General features: G+C 47.3%; 1 protein-coding gene and 1 long non-coding RNA gene across 6 annotated transcripts in view; one reads left to right on the forward strand and one right to left on the reverse strand.

The window, feature by feature from the left end:
• Window positions 1-5,278, reverse strand: part of MIOS (meiosis regulator for oocyte development) — a 23,253-nt gene extending 17,975 nt beyond the window's left edge. For 2 of the 4 annotated variants that reach the window (XM_075922325.1, XM_006114507.2), the window contains exons 1-3: window positions 4,917-5,057; window positions 1,629-3,000; window positions 120-218 (exon numbers count right to left, since the gene is read on the reverse strand). In XM_075922325.1, coding sequence (XP_075778440.1) covers window positions 120-218; window positions 1,629-2,925 — 1,396 coding nt within the window. In that variant the 5' untranslated portion in view covers window positions 2,926-3,000; window positions 4,917-5,057. Of the gene's footprint in view, window positions 1-119; window positions 219-1,628; window positions 3,001-4,831 lie in introns of all 4 variants that reach the window. The other 2 variants (XM_075922324.1, XM_006114508.4) reach the window with 2 other exon arrangements.
• Window positions 4,916-24,301, forward strand: LOC106731403 (uncharacterized). 2 transcript variants are annotated; one of them, XR_012902040.1, is made up of 4 exons: window positions 4,916-5,033; window positions 8,883-9,009; window positions 19,835-20,166; window positions 20,430-24,301. It is a non-coding gene; the product is annotated as an uncharacterized LOC106731403 (long non-coding RNA). The 2 variants fall into 2 exon arrangements; XR_012902041.1 differs by lacking the exon at window positions 8,883-9,009 and having other exon boundaries at window positions 4,929-5,033.
• The last annotated feature ends 954 nt before the right edge of the window (window positions 24,302-25,255 follow it).

Raw genomic sequence — 25,255 nt, forward strand, 5'->3', positions numbered from 1 at the left:
TTGCATATTCATTTTCCATATAATCTAAAATGCATTGTAACAAATTGTGTACATCAGACAAAAAACAGTCTTGTTTTTGTAAACATGCTACAATGTACTTAGAGAAATAGTGTTCTTACCCAAAGATGACTTCACAATTGATTTAATGCCTGCATAAACTAAGGATCCTTTGTTTCCTATAAGCTTCTGATCCATATCTTCAGTATACTGCTTCATAAGTATTTACAGGTATAGGAAATATGAAAAAGACTTAAAAGTTTAATTACAGATGAAAAACCTTATTCTTTCAAAATGTGCTTCTAATTCAAGTAGTTTTACCTAAGTCGCTTGTTGACCACTATGCTAACAGAACACTAAACAAAATGAACTACTAATTTTGAATATATTAACATAAGAAAATAGTACCATGAGCTGCAATCAAAAGAAAGTTTCTTTACTTGCTAATTTGTTTACAGGTTGACTGGCACTAACTGACACTAGGGGTCTGAATTGCAGCTCCCACTACAATGAAGGGTAGCTATACTCAAAGGATTAAACTTGGGGAAAGGGTAAACAGAAAAAGGTCAAGTCTTCTCAATAAGAGAAATTAAGTCCTCAATATTTAGGGCTTTTCTATGCAACGTATTCAGGAATAAGTCCATGTATAGACACTCCTAATCCAAGAGTGCCTTGTTCCGGTTTATCTTAACCCATTTTGAAAGTGGATTTAGCTAAACCAGAATATGCCTTTTGCAGAACTGTTCCTAAACAATTCCATGTTTAGATTAACCCATAGCCTGTAAATATTAGGACTTATCTACATGGGGAAAATTTACAGGTATAATTATAATGTTACAGCTATGTTGGTAAGCTTTCCCCTGTAAACAAGCCCTTAGTGAAAGCGTGTAGGGAGCAAAAGCTTTTTATAGCTTGTTCACAGAGGTCTGCCTTTCACGCAAATGGTAGCCAAGGATATGGCATGAAATGACCCCCAGTTTTCACTATGCAGGGTGCTTCTATATTTGGAAGTATTTAACTCTTAAACGTGAAGGCAATGTTACACTGCCTGCACCCCAAATCAGGAATAGTATGACTGTCTAAAAGGCTTGGAACTATTCAGGAGATTGAGCCCTATGCAAAAAGACACCCTCCCCCCCCCCCACACACACACACTTAGCACTTTAATCTTCCAAGTCTTTTACAAACATTGGTTAGTCCTTATAACACAGCCTGACAGGCAGTTATTTCATTTTTGCAATAATGATATTTCCTAAAATACAGTTATGAAGAAAACAAAAATGACATTTAATATGAATTGAACAAGCACAACACTGATCATACAAATGAGTATTGGATTGCCTCTATCTGAAATGTCTATTTGAAATGTTCCTGTGCAGTGAATAGGACAAACAGACATCTTAGCAAAGAAGTACTTGGACGATATGTTTGGTCATCCAATATTTTTCCCCGTGGTATTTGGAAAAGCAGAACTTCCATTTCTAGGTTTAATATTTGCAGAAGTTTGCAATATTTTGCACTATTTACACTGTAAGCCCTTTTCATATTCAGTATGAAAGATATATGGTTTACCTACAAATCAGTCTCTGCAAGGTTCCTTTACAACTCTCATTTTACATTTTAAAGGATATAGTGGAGAGTATACCAAAGTGATTTCAGCTGAGGATCTTCATTTCCTGCTAGAAGATGGTTTCTCCAGACCTGCTCAGTATCTAGGCCATACCTGGATAAAGCTCTGAGACGCATTTTGGTGGCTATATCTTTTTCTAAGGAACTAGCCTTTCCTTCCTCTGTGCATTCGTACAAGTGTCGGCCACAAGCCCACATAAGAGATGTAACTGGACTCCATGCCAGAGAAATCCTTTCAAAAACTGTGAAGTCAGACATAGTTCTGTTGGGAGTCACAACTACCATTCGATTTTGACTTGTGGGATGCCATGCAAAGGAAGCAATGTAATTTTCACATGGTTGCACACTTCGTTCAATTATTGTCGGTTCAGTTTCATCTCCAATAGGCGTGGGAGTATGCTGCATATCATACAATCTAATTATATTACTATCCCTAGTTAAAGTTGCTAGCAGTCCAGTTCTTGTTGGACACCAAGCTACTTTTGTTAGGGGCTTCGGTTGCTCTGTTAGAGTCAAAACAGGCTTTTCAAATTTTCGGAGATCCCATATGGCAACTTGACCTTCGTAGAAGGAAGCAACGCGATCATGGAAGTATGGGTCTACATTTACCCCCTGAACAGCTTTGGTATTTACAAACATTTTTTGGCTTGTATTCCTAAGGTCAAAGATAGCCAAGTTTCGGTGCATTCCAGCTAAAAGAAGTTTCTGGTCACGCGGAAGCCAACAAAGAGAAAGACAAGCATCATTCTGTCCTAATTCATAAAGCGGCTTTGTCACTACTAGCCCAGCTTCAGTATCTCCAGCTGAAAGTCTCGTTTTCTCTGTAGCAACAGCACTTTCTGGAGCATATTTGCTACTAATATCCCAGATCAATACTGAAAAGTCAGCCCTATGTTTATCTAGTCCAGCAGCAAGCCAATTACTGTCCAATGGATTCCATGCCAAGGTATTACATTGCCGTGCATGTTTTGGAACAAATTCTTTTCCTATCAACTCTTTGGACTTTGAGTTGTGATCTTGGCCAAGGCTTGTAAGGACAACTCGACCGTTGGCTTGTCCAACAGCTAGAAGACACTCAGGATCATATTTAGGATACCATGCCACACATTTCATATACGGTGTATCTGAATTTATTGACAATAATGTAGCTGCAGTTTCTTCTGATAATCGCAAGGATCCTGCTTTGAGTTCAGAACTCACAGCAGACTCAATATGATAGAGGCTCAATTCTGAGTCACATACAACAAATCTATCAACATGGTGTGGAGCCCACAGAATATCTGGTTTGGAGCCACTCATGTTTGCAACTGCAGATTAGTACAAGCAATTTAAATTTTCTTCGTAAGACTCAGGTGATGTCCATTCATATGGAAACTGTTAAAAAAAAGGAATGGTAAGGGTTTTAGCAAACAATTTGTATATTTGTAGTTGCCCAAATAATCTTAAATGAATTAAAAATAATGCAAGACCTTGTCTTAACTTTAAGGCAAATATTCAAGTACTAAATATACACTTAACCCTGATATTGTAAAACTCTCTCCCATCACCTCAAAATTCCACCCTCAACCCTCTTTTGTCCATTATTGATGTTCTCTATTTATTGGGAGAAAAATATTCAGCTAGCCTTATTTGAAGTGACATCGGGATTTCCCATGTGTTGGACTAGTATTCCTTTATTATACTACTCTACTGTGAACTAGGGATGTTAGATAGCGGGTAATAAAAGTGTCAGCTAACCACATGAATTCTTAGTGGTTAGTCAACTATTCTACAGTCCCCAGGGGTGGGGCCTGCAGCCAGTGCCCTCCTGCCCCACTCCCAGGGAGCCCCCTGTCACCCTCACACTGCTGCTTCTGATGAAGGGGTCCATCGCACTGCTGCCACGAAGCAGCCTCCGCCCACAGCAAGCCAGGGCCCACATAGGCAGAAGCTGCTTCATGTCAGCCTCTCCTAACCATGCCTCTGATAGAATCCAGTTCCCCTCCAGCACTGGATCCTGCTCTCTCCCCTCCCCTTGCTACTTCTGATTCAGAGGCAGCAAGCGGGGGGGGGGGGGGGAGGGAAGGCGGGGAAGAAGGGGGGGAGAGAATGCAAGTAGTCAACTAGCTTCACCAATAAACCTGAGCGAATCAGTTAATCCATCTAGTCAACTATTCATTAACATCCTTACTGTGAACACTGAGTTCTCTGAGAATGACATGATCTCAGGTTAAAATTAATCTCATGTAGAATATGAAAAGACTGTCAAATCACAGGTGTTTTTATTGTGAAACTAGAGGAAAATGTCATGCCATTTTGCAAAAGTGTAGCCTCTCATGAAAGACTTAAAAGAAACCAATTGATATCCTGTTAAAGTATTAGGATATCATAAAAGCATTTACAAAATACTTGATCAATTTGTTGTTCTCAATTTTGCAACATACAGGCAGTCCCCGGGTTACACGGATCCGACTTACATCGGATCCCTACTTACAAACGGGGAGAGGCAACCCCGCACTAGCTGCTTCCCCCCAGCAGACCAGGGAGACGCGGAGCGGCTTTTCTCAGCAGACACCTCAGCTTGAGAATAAAGAACTGAGGGAAGTGAGGTGTGGGAGAATAAAACTGAGCTCTGGAGAAATGTTTGGCTAGAGTTTCCCCTACAATATGTACCAGTTCTGACTTACATACAAATTCAACTTAAGAACAAATCTACAGTCCCTATCTTGTACGTAACCCAGGGACTGCCTGTAGAGAGCTTCAGGACAATTTTCTACACAGAAACAGACTTCAACAATAAGGCTAAGATTTTATTATCGTATTTTTTTAATAAAAGTCACAGCCAATAAACAAAAATTCACAGAGATTATCTGGGACTTTGTTAAAAATAACCAGGGACAGGGCTGAACAGGTGGCACACATGGGAGACTAAGAGGCAAGAACCCCACCATGCCAGGGAACCCAATTCTCGCTACAATGGGGGAGGCACACAGCCCCTCACTCCATAGCAGCAGGACAAGCCTGCACAGCTCTCCCCACCCACAGTAGGGAGCACTGCAGAGGAGGGGCACACGGCCCTTGCTGCAGTCCCCAGCACAAGCCACGGGGCTTGGTGCCACAAGGGGCGCCCAGCCCCGCTGCAGTTGCCCCAAGCCCGCACCCAGCCAGCGAGCAGGGGCTGCAGGGTCCAAAGACCCTTCGCGTGCCTGGGGGGCGGGTCTGTCACCTGAACGACGCGCTCTTCGGAGCACTGCACAGAAACCGGCCCCCCCGCGCAGCACTCCACGGCTCAGCCCGCTCCGCTCACTCACCGCGCGGGCGCGCGCAGCCGCCCTCCCGGGCCGAACCCCAGCGCTGCCACTCGCGCTCCCGGCAGCCGCGCGTGACGCCACAACGCGACCCCGGCAGCGCCCTCACTTCCGTACACGGTAAGAAGCGCCGTTTGGCTACGTCACCACGGCGCCGTTAACGCATTTTATCCCGCTCGATTGGCGGCCTGCGGGGAAGCTCCGCCTCGAAGCCTCCGCAGTTGCCAGGGCGACTGCCGGCCGGGGGGCGCGAGCGCTGGTTCCACGCCGCTCTCGGGGCGGCCGGCCGGGGGGCGTGGCCGGAAGGGCCGCGGCCGCATCGCTACCAGCCACTGAGCGCCGAACGCCTCGGGGCCCGCCGCCATCTGCACTGGGACGCCTCTGCCAGCACCTGCTGGGCGGAGGGGGGGGGACCATTTTCTAATTGCAGAAAACTGTCCTTGCTCCGCCCACCGCCCCCCCCCCCGAGGCCCCGCCCACGCCCCAGTCACTCCCAGGGTCCCAAACCCGCCCCCTCCGTTCCCCTCCATCACATACCTGCAGGGGTGAAAGTAACTTGCATTTCTTACCGGCGCTGCCATATGGCAATTGCCCCCCCCCCCCGCCGCCCCTTGGGAGGTTTATATGCGTAGGAGGCGTTGCTTTAAAATTACTGTCCACTGTAAATTGTACCCCTTGACCAACTAATCCAATAAGGGCTGGGGGCGGCTGTCCCAACCCCTGTCTAATATATTGGCTATAAAACTGCTTTACTTCGTCAAGAGGATCCACCTTTCCTGTCTATGAGTGAGGCCCAGCCGGTACCGTTATGTCACATCCGACCAGAAGTGAACCTATGCCACCTGACAAGAAGTAAAAACGAAAACCTGAGCGAATTTGTAATAGAAAATACTGTGAATGAAAATGTGCATCATTAAAGCAATAACTCTTATTTTCTGTTATTAATACAGTTTCATTTCCATTGGAATGGGGATGGGGAGGCTCGCAGGATAGTGGGGGAGGGCTCAGAACAGAGGGTGGAGAGGCTGGTGTGTGGGAGATATAGAGGTCAGAGCTGGAGGTAGGTATGATTACTATTCCCAATATGGGGTAATTTAACTGAAGAGTCCCCTAGATATAGCCCCTGGGACAAAAAAACCAATAACTTTTCTTACCGTTGACCTAGTTTAAGAATGACACTAAGCTGGGGGGAGAGGTAGATACACTTGAGGGCAGAGATCGGGTCCAGAGTGACTTAGACAAATTGGAGGATTGGGCCACAAGAAATCTGATGAGGTTCAACAAGGACAAGTGTAGAGTCCTGCACTTGGGATGGAAGAATCCTAAGCATTGTTACAGGCTGGGGACCAACCAGCTAAGTAGTAGTTCTGCAGAAAAGGACCTGGAGATTACAGTGGATAAGAAGCTGGATATGAGTCAACATTGTGCCCTTGTAACCAAGAAGGCTAATGGCATATTAGGTTGTATTAAGAGGAGCATTGCCAGCAGATCCAGAGATGTGATTATTCCCCTTTATTCAGCTCTGGTGAGGCCACATCTGGAGTATTGTGTCCAGTTCTGGCCCCCCCACTACAAAAAGGATGTGGACGCACTGGAGAGGGTCCAGCAGAGGGCAACCAAAATGATTAGGGGGCTGGAGCATATGACCTATGAGGAGAGGCTGAGGGAGTTGGGTCTGTTTAGTCTGCAGAAGCGAAGAGTGAGGAGGGATTTGATAGCAGCCTTCAACTTCCTGACGGGAGCTTGCAAAGAAGATAGAGAAAGGCTGTTCTCAGTGGTGACAGATGGCAGAACAAGGAGCAATGGTCTCAAGTTGTGGTGGGAGAGGTCCAGGTTGGATATTAGGAAAAACTATTTCACTAGGCGAGTGCTGAAGCACTGGAATGGGTTACTTAGGGAAGTAATGGAGTCTCCATCTCTAGAGGTGTTTAAGTCTTGGCTTGACAAAGCCCTGGTTGGGTTGATTTAGTTGGGATTGGTCCTGCCTAGAGCAGGGGGCTGGACTTGATGATCTTCTGAGGTCTTTTCCAGCTCTATGATTCTATGATATATTATAGTTTACCAATATATTTTTGCCCAGACTTGGGGACCAAACCATGGCTTTGAACATAATCCAGGGTCTTACGCAGTTGATGTTTGCCCACAGAAAGTGCATGGCACCTACTATCCCTTCGTTATTACCAAAATAATTCACTTCTTCAGTTAGGGCATGTCTATACATCAAAGCTAATTCGAAATAACAGCCGTTATTTCAAATTAACTTTACTAGCGTCTACACAGCCAAACCGCTATTTTGAAATAAATTCGAAATAGTGGAGCACTTATTTCGAATTTGGTAAACCTCATTCTATGAGGAATAACGATAAATTCGGAATAGCTAATCAGAAATAATTGCTGTGTAGACACTTAGGGTATGTCTACACTACCCTCCTAATTCGAACTAGGAGGGTAATGTAGGCATACCGCACTTGGAAATGAAGCCCGGGATTTGAATTTCCCGGGCTTCATTTGCATAAGCGGGGAGCCGCCATTTTTAAATCCCCGCTGGTTCGAACCCCGTGTAGCGTGGCTACACGGGGCTCGAACTAGGTAGTTCGGACTAGGTTCCTATTCCAAACTACCGGTACACCTCGTTCCACCTGGACTAGTGCGGAGATCATGGACCGCATTGAGGTTTGGGGAGAGGTCTCCACTGTCCATGATCTCCGCACTAGATGAAGGAACGCGGCCGTCTACAGCCGCATAGTTGCCACCATGGCCACTAAAGGCCACATGCACACCTAAGAACACGTGCGCATGAAAATTAAAGAATTGAGGCAGGGATATGCCAGGGCCAAACAGGGCAGCTCCCCAACAGGGGCATATACCTGCCCCCATTTCGAGGCCCTGGACCGTATCCTGGGGGGTGGGATGGTCCATGCCAGCCCAGGGGGCAGCGAGCCGGGAGCAGAGGGCCCTGATCAGGGCATGGAAGAGGAGCTGTCCCAGCAGTGGAGTCACCAGGGTCGGCCGGGGAAGCCACACCAGGCAAGTGCCATCACTGTCCCCTTCCTGGGGGGGGGGGTGGGGAGGAAGACCAGGGACCGTGCGCATGGGCCTTGCTTACCACGGATCTTGCAGCAACCTGTGCACGTGAGCACGTGCCGTGCCACCCCTGGGCAGGTGGCTCCAACTCGTGCCACACAGTGGGATGGAGTTCGGTGGCTGGGGGTCAAGGGGTTGGGGATGAAGTTCTGGGGCCAGGGGGTTGGGGGCTTGGGGCCAGGGGTTGGAATTGGAGTTTTGTGGCTGGGGGCCAAGGGATGGGGATGGAGTTTGGGGGCTGGGGGCCGGGGAGAGGGTACAGGGTGCCAGTCGGGGGAGAGATTCCCCTGCACCCACCTCCTCCCAAGATCCCTCCCCCCCGAGAGAAGCCGGCACGCGCCTCTCCCAGGGTGACCCCCCCCCCACGGCACAGGGGAAACCCTCCATGTGTTTCTCCTCCCCCGGGGCCAACCCCCCCGTGGCACAGGGGAACCCCCCCTCTCCTGCGTGCTGACTTACCCCCCTCCTGGTCGCAGGGAAGCCATGCTCCAGGTAAGGCATGGGAAATGGAAGGGGCAGAGTTTGGAATTTGGCGCCCCATGCAACTTGGCACCCTAGGCGGCTGCCTAGTTTGCCTATAGGCACGGGCCGCCCCTGGCCCTGAGCTTCCCCTCCCCCTTCTTCCCCGTGCTTCCCCCTTCCAGCTCCCTCCACCCAGGTTTCCCTCTCCCCGCTCCTGCCTCCTTTCCCCAGTCTCCCCATAGTTTAATCCCCCCCCCCAGTTTTGTTAAATAAAAAGACTTGATATTTTTTAAAATACATGTATTTTATTTGACATCAGGAAGGGGGGCTAGGGAGGGGTACGTTGAAGGACGTGAGGGAGGAATGAGGCACAAGCCCCCAGTGGGCAGACCAGGGAGGCTCTGAGTGGACGCTCTCCCACAGGGCCTCCTGGATACTGACAGCCCCTCGATGGACCTCCCGGATGACAGCCTGCAGCAAGTGCAGCCAGGCTGATAGCAACGCATCCACGAGAAGCACCAAAGTGTCCAGGGGGCTGTCCCTCATCGAGGTAGGATGGGAAAGCTGAGAACTGGCTGTCCGGGGGGGTCCCTTAAAGCACAGACCTCAGATAACCTCAGGCAGCAGCCCCACACAGTAAGTGTGCCCTGCTGGAACTGGTTCTGGCCAGCCTTACATGCGAGTCAGAGTCCACTCAGTGTGGACCCGCTATTTCAAACTAGCAAAACGCTATTTTTAAATGCATTTTGTGTGTAGACACGTTATTTCGAAATAAGCTATTTCGAAATAACACTGTAGTGTAGACATACCCTTAGTCTGGTGCCTAAGTCTCACGATGCTGAATGGATTACACCAGGGCTACGTCTACACTGGCCCCTTTTTCGGAAGGGGCATGCTAATTTTCAACTTCGGAATAGGGAAATCCGCGGGGGATTTAAATATCCCCCGCGGGATTTAAATAAAGATGTCCGCCGCTTTTTTTGTAGGCATTCCTACTTCAAAGTAGGAATAAGAGATCCTCCGGAATAGGGCTTTATTCCGGAGGATCGGGCCAGTCTAGACGCTTTTTTCTGGCTTTTCCCCAAGCCGAAAAAAAAGCGGCAGACATGTTTATTTAAATCCCGTGGGGGATATTTAAATCCCCTGTGGATTTCCCTATTCCGAAGTTGAAAATTAGCATGCCCCTTCCGAAAAAGGGGCCACTGTAGACGTAGCACAGTGGTTTTCAGTCTCTCTTTTTCAGACCCACTAGATTACAGTGAACATGTGCAAAGAAAGAGCCAGAGAGGGCTGAAAGCCAGCTTTACTCACAGCAAATGTGTAGTTCTGGGGAAGTGGTTCTCAACTTGCAGATCACAGACCGCTTGTGACCCAGTCAGCACATAGCTGCAGCGCATGTAACATCCTCAGGGTCATACGGCCAGTGTATTTATGAGGGATGTAATAGTATAGTCGATTAACTGATAAGCAAAAGCGTATAGGTTAATGCTCTAGAGTACACACACTTCCTCCCTGACTCCTTGCCAGTAATTTTTTTTAGCAGTCTTCCCAGCAGCCTGTCTCAGTCCTGGTTTGCACTGGGTCCTGGACCTACCACTACTGTGGCTCTACATTTAAAGTGTATTAGGAGACAGCTGGGCAGGCAGCCTGGTTCAGCTCCAGCTCGTGTTGGTCCGGAAGCTCAAAACCCTCCCCCCTGGACAGGGGCTGCCCAGGGACTATAGAATAGTCAACTAACCGATAAGAATTCATGAGATTACTTGACTATTCAATTAACCGATATTTACATTATATATATATATATATATATACACACACTGTGGATGTAGCCCACATAACAGAGAGCTGCATATGTGGATCACAATGGTAAATGGTTTAAGAACCACTGCTCTGCAGCAATATTATGTCTCTTAAATGTGATTATTACCCAGACACTATGAGTTCAAGCCCTAGTGTGAGCTAAAATAAAAAAGGCATGTTCTTGCAGTCTGCCTCTGCTAAAGGGGTTTTGCATTTTAGTACAGTGGACTATTCAGAAATCCCTAAAACAATTTTTAAAAAGAAATTACACATGGAAACATTTGCTGGGAGGAGAGGGGAGGTTAGGGAGCAGAGGAATATGTGGGTAGGGATTGAGGCCGCAGTGAAAGAAGGGGGATAAGTGGGGTGAGAGAGAAAGGAAGGGAGAACAGTTTTGGGCATAGGTAGGGGAAGGGAAATATGAAGGCCAGACAGGAGGAAAAACAGGATCAGGTGCACTTGTCAGCCTCGCATCCTCCCTTGATCTGGCATCCCCTGGGGGCGATAAAAGGAGAAGGACATGGGGCTGGGTAACCTTATCTGACCACAAAGGAGCTGTGGGCTGTCTATGTGGGGGGACTGCTTCAGGGAAACAAGAAGCAGTGTGAGAGACCCCCTGTAAATAGCCCCTTAATTATTTTTAAATAGTCTATTAACTGCTCTTTAAATAGCTCCCGCCCCTCCCCCCCCACACCACTTTAAATAGCTCCTGAGTCCCTGCCAGCTCCTTAAATCCCTGCTGATTCTTTATATAGCCCCTTGCTGTTTTTGCTGTAGCTCAGCCAGCTCTTGCCAAAGCTGCTCACCAGGGCACGCCTTACTTTCACCTCTGCATACCTACCAGATATTTATTAGAGATGTTAAGTAGCAATTAATTAGCAAATCGAGTAGTCGATGGAATTTCCATTGATTAGTCAGTAAGAGGAGGGGCACTCGCCATCCCAGCTGTGACTCTGTGGTTTAAATGTAGTAGGAGCTCTGGGAATGCTGCAGCTCTGCTGCCAGGCTCTTATTACCTTTAAAATGCAGAGCCACAGCGGGGTTAGCACTGCTCGCACTGGTTCCAGGACCGCTGCAGCTCTGCTTTCCCTGCCCTTCTCCCCACACTGCAGAGACGGTGTTGGCGGGAACCAGCTTTTAAGCTGGCTTCCCCCAGCACTGGCTCCTGCTTTCCCCACTTGCTGCCTCTTATACAAAAGCTTATTGGACAGTCAACTGCTCGAGGAGTTGCTTTCGTCCCTAATATTAAAGTAAATAAATCTCTAGAAACTGACTCCCACACCTGCATCTAACATACACTAACACATACTTTCCCATTATTTAATATTATAACTGATTAGTGCCTAGCAACCCCAACGAAGATCAGAACTCTGGGGTGGTACTTGTTGGACACAGGGCCACAAATGGGTTGGGAGAGTTGGCAACCCTAGGCAGGAGCAGGTTCCCCCTGAGCACCAGCTGCCACAGAGGTCTATAAAGGCATGACGGAAATGGAGAAAGTAAATAAGAAAATGCTGTGTACTCCTTCTTATTACACAAGAAGTAGGGGTCACTAAATGAAATCAATAGACAGCAGGTTTAAAACAAACACAAGGAAGTACTTCTTTCAGGGGGCGAAGTGCCGTACTCTCTCCTTCCTAACGCTTCAGGGCTGGAAAGACTGCAGGCACTGGCCAGCCTAGGGCAGAGACCAGCAGATGCATGTGGGGGGGCCTCTGGATTCCAGGGAGCATGACAGGAGCAGGTCATGGAAGGGAAGAGCCGGGGGATAGCCTCTCCCACACAGAATTTCATATGCTACACATGAGTTTCTCTAAATCCCTTTCTGCTTTTCCCCCACCTCTCTTCTCTGGCTTACCTTCAGATGTATATTCCTGTCTATATTCCCCACATCCTATAGGGTTCTCAGAATGCTAGGCATCCTAACAGTTAGCGCGCTTCTGGCATCAACCCTCAGGGCCAGCCTTAAGGAAAATGGTGCCCGTTGGGTTTCAGTATGTAGTAGGGTTGGTGAAAATTTCAGATATAAAGTGGTAATCTCAAAAGTTTTTATAGAGTTACTCAAAAAATAGACACAAAATTGGATTCTATTTTATTAAAATAATAAACTATGTAAGTAATCAAAACATTATAGCTAAGTGTCATATAAAGTAAACATTAAACTAAACACTAAACTAATGAATAAGAACAAATACAAAATGTTCACCAGGATGCTAAGATTCAGAGGGCAGCGCTGCCTTTGCTGCTGCAAACTGTGATATTGCTTGTGACAGGCGAGATTGTGAGCCACTGCATTCTCCATAGACAGAGGATGGAATTGGAGTCTCAGGAGATTAAGGGACAAGGCACATAAAGGAAGCTGCTCAGTCCTTTGCTTACCTGGGTGCAGGGCCTGTTATAGTCTCTGCCCCTTGCAAATGGAATTGTCATTATCAGTGCTTCTTGGCTAAGCCCTTTCTTTAAAAGCTTCAGGGGGGATGGATTGTTTTAGATGAAATATTAACCCTAAGATATGAGGTGCAGAAGGCAGGCTGCTATTTTTGAATGGCATCAGATTGTGAAATGAAACAGTGGATGAGGAACTTGAGTGGGTCACTCACCTTTCAGTGGGGCTCTTCTTCCACAGTTTGAGCTGCTCTTCAGAAGCCCTGGCAGCTTCCTTGCCAAAGCTGCACCTGTTCCTTATGCCTGGTGCTTGGTTTTCAGCTCAAAGTGAGCTCTGTCTTGTCAGATGGGAGCTGCATGCACCCATGGCCCTCCTGCTGTGCGCTGGCCACTTCTGAATCACCAGGGTGCCATTTCAGATTGGGGGGAATGCAACTTTAACTGTGATTCCAGAGGGTACTGAGGCACCTGAAATCATCACAATTTTTTTTCACATAACTTAGAAATTAGCTGCTGATTTCACAGTACACCCAAATCCTGAAATATTTTCATCAGCAATAATTCAATTATTTACATATAGGGAAAGCAAGAAAAATGCTAATTGAGAACTTGTGATATAAACTTCTGAATTGGGGTTGTTACAAATGGATGAGTGTTAAATGACTAGTTAAATCAACAAATCAAGTTTGGTTTTAGGATATTTATTTTGTATATTTGACGTGATATTGAGATTTAGTATTTTGCTGTTTTGTTGTAGTCATGCTGGTGCTGGGATGAGAGTCACAAGGTAAGTGAAGTAATATCTTTATTGCACCAAATATGGTCAGTTAAAGAGACAACCTTTGGAACTCCGGAGAGCTCTTCTCCAGGTCTCTGATAGAGAGGCGGCAGCATGGAGGGAAGGTGAGGGGATCAGGTGGGAGCCAGAACACATGGGAAACCAGCTTTCAACAGGCAGTGGGTTGGGCAGGCAGGAGCCAGTGCTTGGGGGCAGCTGGCTTAAAACTTGGCTCCCCACAAGCACCGGCTTCATGGAGCCACCCCCACCCCCTGTGCTGCTGCCTATGCATCAGAGGCAGCAGAGTGCGGGTGGGGAGCAAGTGACTCCGAGGGATCTGGTACTCGGGGAGCTGTTTAAGCACTCACTATGACCCTTAACCTAGCCCCTTGCCCTTTCTCTCTATGGAGCAAGGGTGAGCAATAATTTTTATGACAGGGACCACTCCAAAAATTTGTTAATTGGTCAAGGGCTGCAGTCTCCCATGATGTTAATGGAGGAGATGCAGGTTAGTTATAGTGAACTTTCACCTTAATATGGAATTTTGTTTAATTTTGTTTAGTGCTTTTTAAAATCAGAACAGTATACAAGTCTAGAACAAATGACTTATAGGAATCTTATGTCAGTACAGTTACCTTCATCAATCAAACCTGTAATCTCATCAAAAAGTGATAACAGGATTGTTTGACAAAATATGAAGCCATGTTCATTGGCATTAATTAAGCTACCATCTTTCCATTCTTTACTGATTGATCCTAGACAAAATCATGGAAAGGCTGATGTGGGATGCAATATCAGGTTAATCAATCTATGACAGCATTTCATAAACTCTCAGATCATCCATTTCCCTTCCAGTGCCTCCTGCATGCCACAGAACATCTGTTCAGTGGCATCCAGGAGGTGTTGGAAGGAAGAGGTAGAAGCGGGAACAGGACGTGCTCAGATGAGGGTGTCAAAAGAGGCAGGGAAGAGGAGGGGAATAGTGGTGTAGGAGTGGTAAGAGGTGGGGTGAACGTATGGCCTGGAGCTGTGCAGAGGATGTTGGGGATCTGCAAAAAATTAAATAAAAATAGGGGTCCTTAGGTTGCTCTACTTTGAGAAATGCTGGTCTATAGTTTTCCTGGTCATCCCATTCACCCTTTTAAGATACTGGCAAATATTAGCTTTTTTACTTTCCTCTGGAGTAAGGATGTTAAATATCGGTTAATTCAATAGTCAATTAACCTCATGAATTCTTACCGGTTACTCGACTATTCTATAGGCTCCAAAGGCAAAGTCAAGCAGCCAGTGCAGTCGGGCTCCACTCCTGAGGAGCCTCCAGCCCAAGCTCTTCCACTGTACAGTCACAGAGGAGAAATGAGAGTGCAGCATGGGGAGGCGTGCCTGGCTATTCAGGAGGCACAGTCTCTCCCAGCCTATGATACCTGCTGTTTTATTCAGTTAATGGTAGTATTGCCTATCTCCTAGAACTGGAAGGTACCTTAAGAAGTCACCAAGTCCAGTCCCCTGCCTTCACAGTAGGACCAAGTATCATCACCTGACAAACTTTTGCCCCAAGTAGCCTTTGCAAGGATTGAACTCACAACCCTGGGTTTAGCAAGCCAATGCTCAAACCACTGAGTTATCCCTCCCCCATGCCTTCAGCTGTGGGGACTTGCTGGTGGGACCACAAGGGAAGCACAAAGGCATGGTCTACCTCTAGTGTACCCATGCACAGGGCTCGACAAATTGTACAATCTACTCACCTGTGGTGAGTAGATTGTAACCCAGAAGAGCCAGGTTCCGGCAATCTGCGCATGCACAGAACAATCTGCGCATGCGCAGATCACCGGACAGCACAGCTGGCGAGCGGTGCTCACCGCGGTTTGGCGAGCCCTGCCCATGCACATATATGACCCTACTCTGTGAGAGATGAAGTTGACTGTGCAAAACCACAGAGACACCGTGCAGGCCAGTGTGGCCATAATCTGGCCTATATGGTAATTATAGGACTGAACCGGGGGGTCTCTGAAGAGATTGTCCAGAGATGAAGTGGTGCATACCCAGCAGATGCAGAATTGAGCCAAAAGACCCCAGAAGACAGGAGAGGGCTGCAGTGGCTGAGGAAAGGGCACCAAGAGGAGAGTACTCAGGCGGAAGAAGTCCTGTGGGAAGGACTGTCCTTACTGGTGAAAGTCCTGGTGCATGGTTAAACTGGAGCAGGAAGGCGCACCATCGCCCCTTCTTACCAGTCACTGGCAGAATCACACTCACAATGCTTAAAACTCAAAGAAAAGGGCAGATGATCACCAAACATCTTATTCTTCTAATTAGATTCACCAATCCAGTAACAAAACAGCTTCTGTAATACCTTACTGGTTACAAAGAAGCTAAAATACAGTTTCCTTTAAGCAATACAGGTCTTTGGCTTCCACCCAGACATCCAAGTCTATGTAATGAGGGTTATTTTAAATCTTATTCACCATACTTAAAGTTCTACTAATCCAAAGAAATTGGATACAGTACACATCAGGGCAATGAATGTTTCAGATTTTTTAAAATATATGCTTACAACGAATTCTTATTAACTGAATCTAACATTTAGTTAAAAACAAAAAGCTACTATAGTTAAAAGATCATTATTAAGGCTACATTTTAGTCACGGGTATTTTAGTAGAAGTCATAGACAGGAGATGGTCAGTAAATAAAAATCCACAGCCCCATGACCTATCCATGATTTGTACTCTGCCCCTGCTAAATCTTAGAATCATAGAACACGAGAACTGGAAGGGACATCGCAAGATCATTGAGTCCAGTCCCCTGCCCTCACGGCAGGACCCAGTACCATCTACATCATCCCTGATAGATGTCTATCTAACCTGCTCTTAAATATCTCCAGAGATAGAGATTCCACAACCTCCCAAGGCAATTTACTCGTGTTTAACCACCCTGTCAGTTAGGAAGTTTTTCCTAACGTCCAACCTAAACCTCTCTTGCTACAGTTTAAGCCCATTGCTTCTTGACCTATCATCAGAGGCCAAGGAGAACAATTCTTCTCTCTCTTCCTTGTGACACCATTTTAGATACCTGAAAACCACAAACATGTTCCCTCTCAGTCTTCTCCTTTCCAAACGAAACAAGCCCAATTCTTTCAGTCTTCCTTCATAGGTCATGTTCTCTAGACCTTTAATCATTCTTGTTGCTCTTCTCTGGGCCTTCTTCAATTTCTCCACATCTTTCTTGAAATGTGGTGCCAAGAGATAAATGGAAAACAATGCATCGTCTTTGTCAAAGACTATTGGGCTACCTCTACACTGACCCCTTCTTCGGAATAGGCATGCTAATTTCGAACTTTGGAATAGGGAAATCCGCGGGGGATTTAAATATCCCCTCGGGATTTAAATAAACATGGCCACCGCTTTTTTTCCGGCTTGGGGAAAAGCCGGAAAAGAGCGTCCAGACTGGCGCGATCCTCCGGAATAAAGCCCTATTCCGGAGGATCTCTTATTCCTACTTGAAAGAATACAAGCCAGATGTGAAACAGCTGGTGAAAAGTTGCAGCTACAATCTTCACATTTATTGTACTTATACTCCAGTAAATTCCAGTGCTATAGTGGCAGTTTTTGTTTGATTTGTTACAATTGTGAAGCCAAAACAAAAAAGTAGTCAATATAATGGTCTTCTGTTGATATGCGTTTTAGTAGTTAAATTCCTGGACTGTTATTGCTCATTAAAAGTGCTGTTATATGAGTGGAAATCGGGTAAATATTGCATTTGATTAATATCAGTAGAACTGAGTTAAATGGGGCCTGTGTGTTGTGTAGTCTTCCCTTAATCTTTATATTCATGCCCATCAGTGTGAAAAAAGCTATTTGCATATATATTTTCATGTACATACAATCACACTTAAGTTGCGGCCCTTGTCATGTGCTGTGAGTATCATTGTGGCCCCTGGGGCTTCCACAAGTGAGCAACCCTGCTCTAGTAGTTCACTCTGGAAAGAGAAAACCACTTATCCAGTACCCTGTATACCTGCCTTCCACCAGAGTGTGGCAGGCTTTCTGGCTTAGGTCTGTCACAGTCAATATAAGTAATCCATGTTGACATCACTTGTTAAAATAATCAGGTATTAAAAGAATTTCAGTATAAATGCATATTAACTGAAGTGAGATACAATTTTAAATCAGGAGCTTCAGGGGATAGCTGAGTTACTCTGTTAGGCTGTGTCCAGACTCAGGGTTTTTTTTCGAAAAAAGTAGCCTTTTTTCAAAAAAACTTCACCTGCGTTTAGACTGCAGCCGCGTTCTTTCGAAATTAAATCGAAAGAATGCGGCTTTTCTTTCGATGGTGGTAAAGCTAATTCCACGAGGAAGAACGCCTTCTTTCGAAAGTGCTCTTTCGAAAGAAGGCGTTCTTGAAAGCAAACAGGCTTTTTAGAAAGAGAGCATCCAGACTCACTGGGTGCTTTCTTTCGAAAAAGCGGCTTGCTTTTTCGAAATTCCGTGTGCAGTCTAAATGCTCTCTTTCGAAAGAGGCTCTTTCGAAAGAGGCTTGCAGTCTAGACATAGCCTTACAGACAAAAACAACACATGGTCTGGTAGCACTTTACAGACTAACAAACATGTAGATGGTATCATGAGCTTTCGTGGGCACAGTCCACTTCTTCACCAACTCCGGTCATCTGAGGAAGTGGGCTATGCCCACGAAAGCTCATACCACCATCTACATGTTTTGTTAATTTTAAATCAGTCTGCTGAAATGGACTGAACTCTCAAATGAATTTTCAGGCTATTTATTTTGTGCACCTGAATAAAAACAAAGTTTTGTATGCATGGTGGTGAGTTAAGCCTTTCATTCGACCTATAAAATACATTTTGTGAGAAACAGTCTTTGAAAGGCACTTAAATAGCTGACCTGATAATCAAATGATATACAACCTAAGGCCACAAGATGGAGCCCCAATCTCCTCCTTTTCTAAGACTGAATAAGAAACTAATGAGTTTGATTGTGCAGTCCTGAATATTGAAGAAAATATCAACAAAATATAATCTGACATAAAATTGAGAGTGTCTTAAAACTGATATTGTGAAAGTATCAGATTTCCCCAGTTCTTAGTCTAAAAGGGAACATTGCAGTTGAGAAGAGCTTGTAGAGACTGTAATTTTAAAGTTGTCTAGATTTTTTCCTAAACCCAGAACAATGGTGGACAATCAGCGGTCCACAGACCATACGTGACTTGTCAGGGTAAGCCACTAGCAGGTCGCCAGACTGGTTGTTTACCTTGCATCCAGAGGTACGGCTGCCTACAGCTCCCATTGGCTAGGAATGGTGAACTGTGACTAATGGGAGTTGCAGGAAACCATACCTGAGAACATAAGGTAAACAAACTGTCTGGTGGTCTGGTAGTGGCTTACTATGATGAGCCATGTTTGGTCTACAAATTGCAGGTTGCCCACCATTGGCCTAGTAAAACCCCATAGAGTGGAATATGCAGTTAGTATAAACAAATAATATGGATTAACTTGCTTAGAAAAATCCCTCTTGGTTTATATTATTTTATATTTAAAACTGCATTCTAAAGTTAGCATATGCTTCCAAAACCCAAAAGAGAAAAACAGACTAATTTTTATATACTCTTTCCATGCAACCTGAGATGAAGTCTCCGTTGTTTCCAGGAAATCATAGTATCTTACCAGCACAAGAACTAGACATCCAACATACATTGATAATAGCTTAACTTGCACACTTGCACTGGAAAATATCAAATCAAGCCTTACAAAGACATAAACAATTTCTAAGTAAAGTACTGTATTTGGATGCCATTTAGTGAAGAACTCGGTGAAGTTGTAAGGATACAGTTCTCGTCTTACTGAAGTCAGTTGGGCTATGTGTACACTGCAGACTTCTTGCACAAGAACTGTTTTGCACAAGAGTTCTTGTGCAAAAGTTCTTGCACAAGAGTGCATCCATACTGGTCAGAGCACATTGCAAAAGCCTTGCATGTCTGCGCAAGAGAGTGTCCGTACTGGTGGGACGCTCTTGCGCAAAGACATCTCCCCGCAACTATTTTGAACAGGGGAAAATGGCACCAGGACCTTCCGGGGGTGGGGGCTGGAGCTCCTCTGAGACACGTGCTTAAAGGGATCTCCCTGGACAGTCATTTCTCTGCTGCTATGTGCTTTGGGACCTCTTGTAGGGACTGAAAGCTGTAGCAGTGCCTGTTGTGGTTGTCCTCTGCCTCATTGGACACCACAGCTTGTGCCCTAGTGCCTTTGGAGACTTTTGCCTTCTGCTTGCTGTGCCATGGAGCCAGAGGTGGCCCTGTGCCTGCTCTGGCCCCACACAGTCATTTTGGAGTGCCTGCAGCTGCTGCTCTATGCTGCCTTGTTACTCCTGCTCGACGCCGAACTCACTCTGGACTCCCTCTCCCCAGATGTAGTGTCACTGTGGCATCCCTACCCGACCGTGGAGAGGCGGTACTGGAGACTCGACACCAGCTGTGACTGTTGGCATCAGCTGGTCCTGGAGCAATGGGACGACCAGCAGTGGCTCCAGAATTTCAGGATGTGAAATCAGATGTTCCTGGACCTGTGTGCCTGGCTTGCCCCTCTGTTCCTCAGACATGACACCCAGCTGCGGCCCACCATCCCCATGAACAAGAGGGTCGCCATCGCCCTGTGGAAGCCGGCCACCCCAGACAGCTACCGCTCGGTGGCACACCAGTTCAGGATGGGCAGGTCCACAGTGGATGCCATCTTGATGCAGGTAAGGCCCTCGTGGGGGCTGCACTCCCTGCACAGGGGAAGGGAAGACTCCAGGCTGGGGGGGGGGGGCGGAGGAGTGGGGGAAGCCCCATCACCCAGGGGCTTGTGCAGTCCCTCCCTCACATAGGCCTGCTGGTATGGGGTGGGTGGCTTTGGGATAAGGGGGCCCTGGTGTGTTTGGGGTGAGAAGGCATCACAGGGAGGCGGGCACCCTCAAGGGCCTTATTGTGTGCATTCCCTGTGTTTCTATGTGCCCTTCTGCAGGTTGTCCATGCCATCAATGACATCCTGCACCAGAGGGTCATCTGCCTGTCGGATGTGGATGCAATCGTGGCTGGCTTCGCTGCCCTGGGGTTCCCCAACTGCGGGGGAGCCGTGGATGGGACTCACATCCCCATCCATGCCCCGGAGCATCGACCAGCCCATTTCATCAACTGCAAAGGGTACTTCTCCATGGTGCTCCAGGCCCTTGTGGACCGCCTTGGTCGCTTCACAGACATCTGTGTGGGGTTGTTTCGGCAGGGCACATGATGCCCACATCCTGAGAAACTCCAGCCTGTATCTCAGAGTGGAGGCGAGCACTTTCTTCCCCCAGTGGGAACTGACAGTTGGGGATGTCCACATGCCTCTCTGCATTGTGGGGGTCATGGCCTACCCCCATATTCTGTGGCTGATGTGGCCGTACACCGGATGCATGGAACCCTGGTGGGAACATTTCAACCACCACCTGAATCGGGCCCGCAACCAGTTTGAGTGCGCCTTCAGACGGCTGAAGGTGAGATTCCGTTGTCTGCTTACCCGTCTCGAAATGGGTTAGCAGAACATCACGGAGGTTGTGGCAGCATGCTGAGTGCTGCACAACACAGTGGAGCAGACAGGGGAGGCCTTCCTCCCAGGGTGGATGGCAGGCGAGGGCTGGGCATTTGAGCAGCCCCACACAGCTGCCATCCGACAGGTGCACCACAATGGGGTGCACATCTGGGAGGCTCTGAAGGAGATGTTCTCCCAGGCTCCACACTAGGGTTGCTTCTGTCTCCCGTCCACATCCCCCTCCCACCTTCAAACCTTCCCTCCCCCCTTGTCCCCTCACCTGCCAAAAACAGGCTTTTTGTTGAAACAAGATGTAACTTTATTTTTATTTACAATAGGGAACCGTTTTGGTGCCCCCCAACCCCAGGATTTTTTGTTGAGCAAAAAAAAAAAAAAAAACCACCATGACCATACACAAATATCACATCAAATAGATCTTATCAAAATGTATATCTATATAACTGAACATTTTCAAAAAAAAAAAAAAAGGCCATCCTTTATTATGCAAAATTTTACACAAATTTAAATCAGTTACCTTAAGTGTAGGTCAAATATTTTCAATTGCAAACTATCCAATTTTTTCAATGAAGTTTAAAGTTTGATTTTTAAAAAGTTACCAGAGAGCGTTGCAGTTTTCTGTTACATTGATTTACTTTTTAAATAGCAAAAATGGAGTCTTTGTTAAGAAAGTGTCAGTTCTGTGGTCAAATTCCAGTCCTTAGTGATTTCAGCTCCAATGATTTCACTAGGTAATATGGTACCTCACCACCATTGCCTCCTTTGCACTGCCCTTCAACACATTGCCTGCATGTTGAGTCCAAGGTCAGTGTACACAAGATTTTATCAATGGTTTTTGCTCAAGCGATCACTGAGACAAGACAAGGACTCTCAATTGATTCTAGTCAGCTTTGCCTTTAAACACTGGATGTAAACTGTCAGATATAATTGAGGACTCTCAAATAGACTCTCTACACCACCAGAAATAAAACCTGTTTCCATGTTCTGTGATTTTCAGTTAGATGTGACTCACTATCCTCTGCTTAGTGTTCAAGTTATGGTAGACCCTAAGCCAAGTCATATTAAGTTCAGGTCTTTTAATCATACAATATGGATAACAACATTTCATTCTCCCAGCTCCAACTCTTAAGTGAATTTCAACCCAAAAGAGCCAAAATTGATCACCTTGAGACAGCAAGTGTGTCTACTGATCTCTGTGGCAAAGTAGGTTGTCTATATAAATAAGGTCTGCTCATGAAGCCTTTTCCTACAGTTGATTAACAGATGGCAGTAGATAGCTCATTCAGACCACTGGCTGATAATAGTTAGTCACCCTGACCAGTCATTAACCATAGTCACGGACTCACCCTACTCTCCATTGTCTCTATGATTCTCTGATGACCTGTGACAAAAAAAGAGGATGGAAAGGGAAACTGAAGGGAGAGATCTCTCTAAATTCATCAATCAAAGAGCAGTATTGCCAAACCAAAAATCACAAGGAACGCCTACACAAAGTTATGAGAATGGTCTACAAATCATTAGGGCGACTGGGGAGTGTACCGTCCCTGCAGCAAGACTCAATGGGCAGAGGCCTGGGCTGGCCACTTCCCCGCTCTCCCTCCACCCAACCCTCAGACAAGTAGCCCATGGAAGTGTGTGGCTGCAGTAGGGGGCTTCCCTCAGGGGAAGCCTAGGGGCTGGGAGCATCCTGAGGGGCTCTGTGGAGGCCACGCTCACGGGGCTGGCTCGCTGCGCTTTTCCCAGGAGTAGGTGCTATGTCACACAGGCAGGCATGGCTGTGTGCTGTCTGTGTGCGGCACCCTTTGGGAGGTGTGGGGTCTGGCCCGCGCCCTTGGGGGCTTGGCTGCTTCCAGCCAGCATTCCCCCTCCCCCCGTGCAGGACGTGTGAGCAGCAGGGTCTCAGGCATGCCCTGGAGCTGCCTGCCACGTCCACATGCCACACAGGCTGCATGAGGTTGCATGTGCTGCGTACTGCTGCACGGTGAGCAGCTCAAACTGCCTGAGTGATGCTCCCTCCCCGTCCCTCCTGGGAACCCAGCTCCCCCGCCCTTGTGAATGAGAAGAGCAACACTCACTGGAGGATCTGGCGCCAGCTTCGGCTGAGGCCTGGGAGATGTCCTGGCTACTGGGCACTGGCTCCAGGTGGAGGGTGATGGGACGGTCCTCTCCCTCATCCTCGGAGCCAGTGGTCAGGCCACCCTCCTTCTCCAGGTCAGGTGTCCTGACCATCAGGGTGTGCAGTCCCGTGTCCAACACCGGCAAGGGCCCTGGGACTGCCCCCTTGCCGAGGATGGCTCCTGCCCCCTCGCCCTCAGTGGCCCAGACATAGCCCAGGCGCAGCTCCTTAATCTTGTTCAAGGGTCCAAGCCGGATGTCCCTGGTCTGAGAGCACCTGGGCCATGCGGCCGAAGATGTCCGTGTTGCGGCGACAGGCACAGGGGTCGTGCAGGGCTTTCTCCTGTGCCCAAAGGTCCAGGAGGGCCTCTACCTCAGCCTCAGACCAGCAAGGGGCACATTGCTTTGTGCCCCTCTATGGCCACTGGGAGCCCTGGAGTAGCTGCTGGGAGGAGGGTGCAGGCTCTTGGGGTTCCTCTGGAGCAGACATGTGGGCTCCTCGGTGCAGTAGGGCAGAGCCGTGTGGTGGAGCTGCTGAGCGTGCTGCTGCTGCCACCTGCATTTTTTCCTGGGAGGCCAGTTCTTGTGCAAAAACTCTTGGCTGCGTGTCCACACTGCCCTCTTGTGCAAGAATGCTCGCACAAGAAGGCTTCTTCTTCATATGGAGTGTCAAGAGTTCTTGCACAAAAAGCCCTCAGTTCTGACGCCTTACTGTAAATTTACTTGCACAAGAACAGTGTAGACACTCTGCAAGTTTCTGTGCAAGAATGTGCAAGAATGGCTGTTCTTGCACAAAAAGCCTGCAGTGTAGACCTAGCCCTGGAGTTTAACTATCAACTTAATTCAGAGCAAAAATGGGTCCTGAATAAGTAAATAATCAGCAATTTCAGTTTATCCGCTGGACATATCTGTATCTGACAGAACTACATAATCTTATCTGCTCTGTGAAATCAAGGAAAAAGCAATCTTGAAGTGTGTTATTTGTGCCAAAATATAAAAATAAAAGCTGCTGGTTACCAGATATATAGTATCTAGGTACCCAACAGATACAAGTCCTTAGGGCTTTCTTTAGGCAATTTAATGGATCTTACCACTAAAAATTTATCAATGAAAATTTTGTTAGGAATACTAAACCAGAACAACAGCCTCACAGTTGCGCTACATCCACACTGCAGCACTATTTTGGGATACTGGAGGTATCCCAAAATAGCTATTCTGCGTCTTAACAGTGTGCCCGAAATATAACGGGCTCGCTATTCTAATATCACTGTAAACCTCATTCCATAAGGAGTAAGGGACATTTTGGAATGGCAGGTTATTTTGAAATTTGGAGCTGTGTAGACAGTGCCAAATTACAAAATAAGCTATTTCAAAATTGCCTTGAAATAAGCTATGCAATTTGCGTAGCTCAAACTGTGTAGGGGTATGTCTACACTACAGCGTTAATTCGAACTAACGCATCTAGAACTAAAAACTAGTTAGAATTAGCATTTTGCTAATTCGAACTAGCGCGTCCACACAGATTGGACGCATGGGCGCATTTAAGGGCAGCTGAAACCGGTTCTGGCAGGGCATCAGGTCAGTAGTTGCTTTGTGTGGCTGCTGTCTGAGGCTATCTGAGGCTTGTGCTTAAAGGAACCCCCCTGGACAGCCGGTTCTCAGCTTTTCCGCTTGCTTTCCAACCTTGCCGAGGGACAGCAAAGCGTTGGTCTCTGTGCCCATCTGTGTCGGTGCTTCCCTTCGGGGACGCCGCCGCAGGTGGCAACATGGAGCCAGAGCTCGCCCTGCACCTTCTGGTGCACTTTCTGGACTTGCTGCTGCAAGCCTGCCAGCAATGGTTGGAGGCTGCCTGGCACCACCTGGTACATGTCAGCCCCCTGCCTCTCCGCCTGGCCGCCCTGGCGGCCATGGAGGAGCCACGGCGGCGCCCGGACGCCGGCGTGCCCCGCCGCATCTGGCGTCTGGACACCAGCAGCAACTGGTGGGACTGCATCGTCCTGGAGCGCTGGAAAGACTGACAGTGGACCCAGAATTTCAGGATGAGGAGGGACACCTTCCTGGAGCTCTGCGAGTGGCTCGCCCCTGCCCTGTGCAGAAGGGACACTCGCATGAGGCCCACCATCCCCCTGCAGAAGCGTGTGGCCATC

This window comes from Pelodiscus sinensis, chromosome 2, assembly GCF_049634645.1.
Source record: "Pelodiscus sinensis isolate JC-2024 chromosome 2, ASM4963464v1, whole genome shotgun sequence".
Lineage (NCBI taxonomy): Eukaryota > Metazoa > Chordata > Testudines > Trionychidae > Pelodiscus > Pelodiscus sinensis.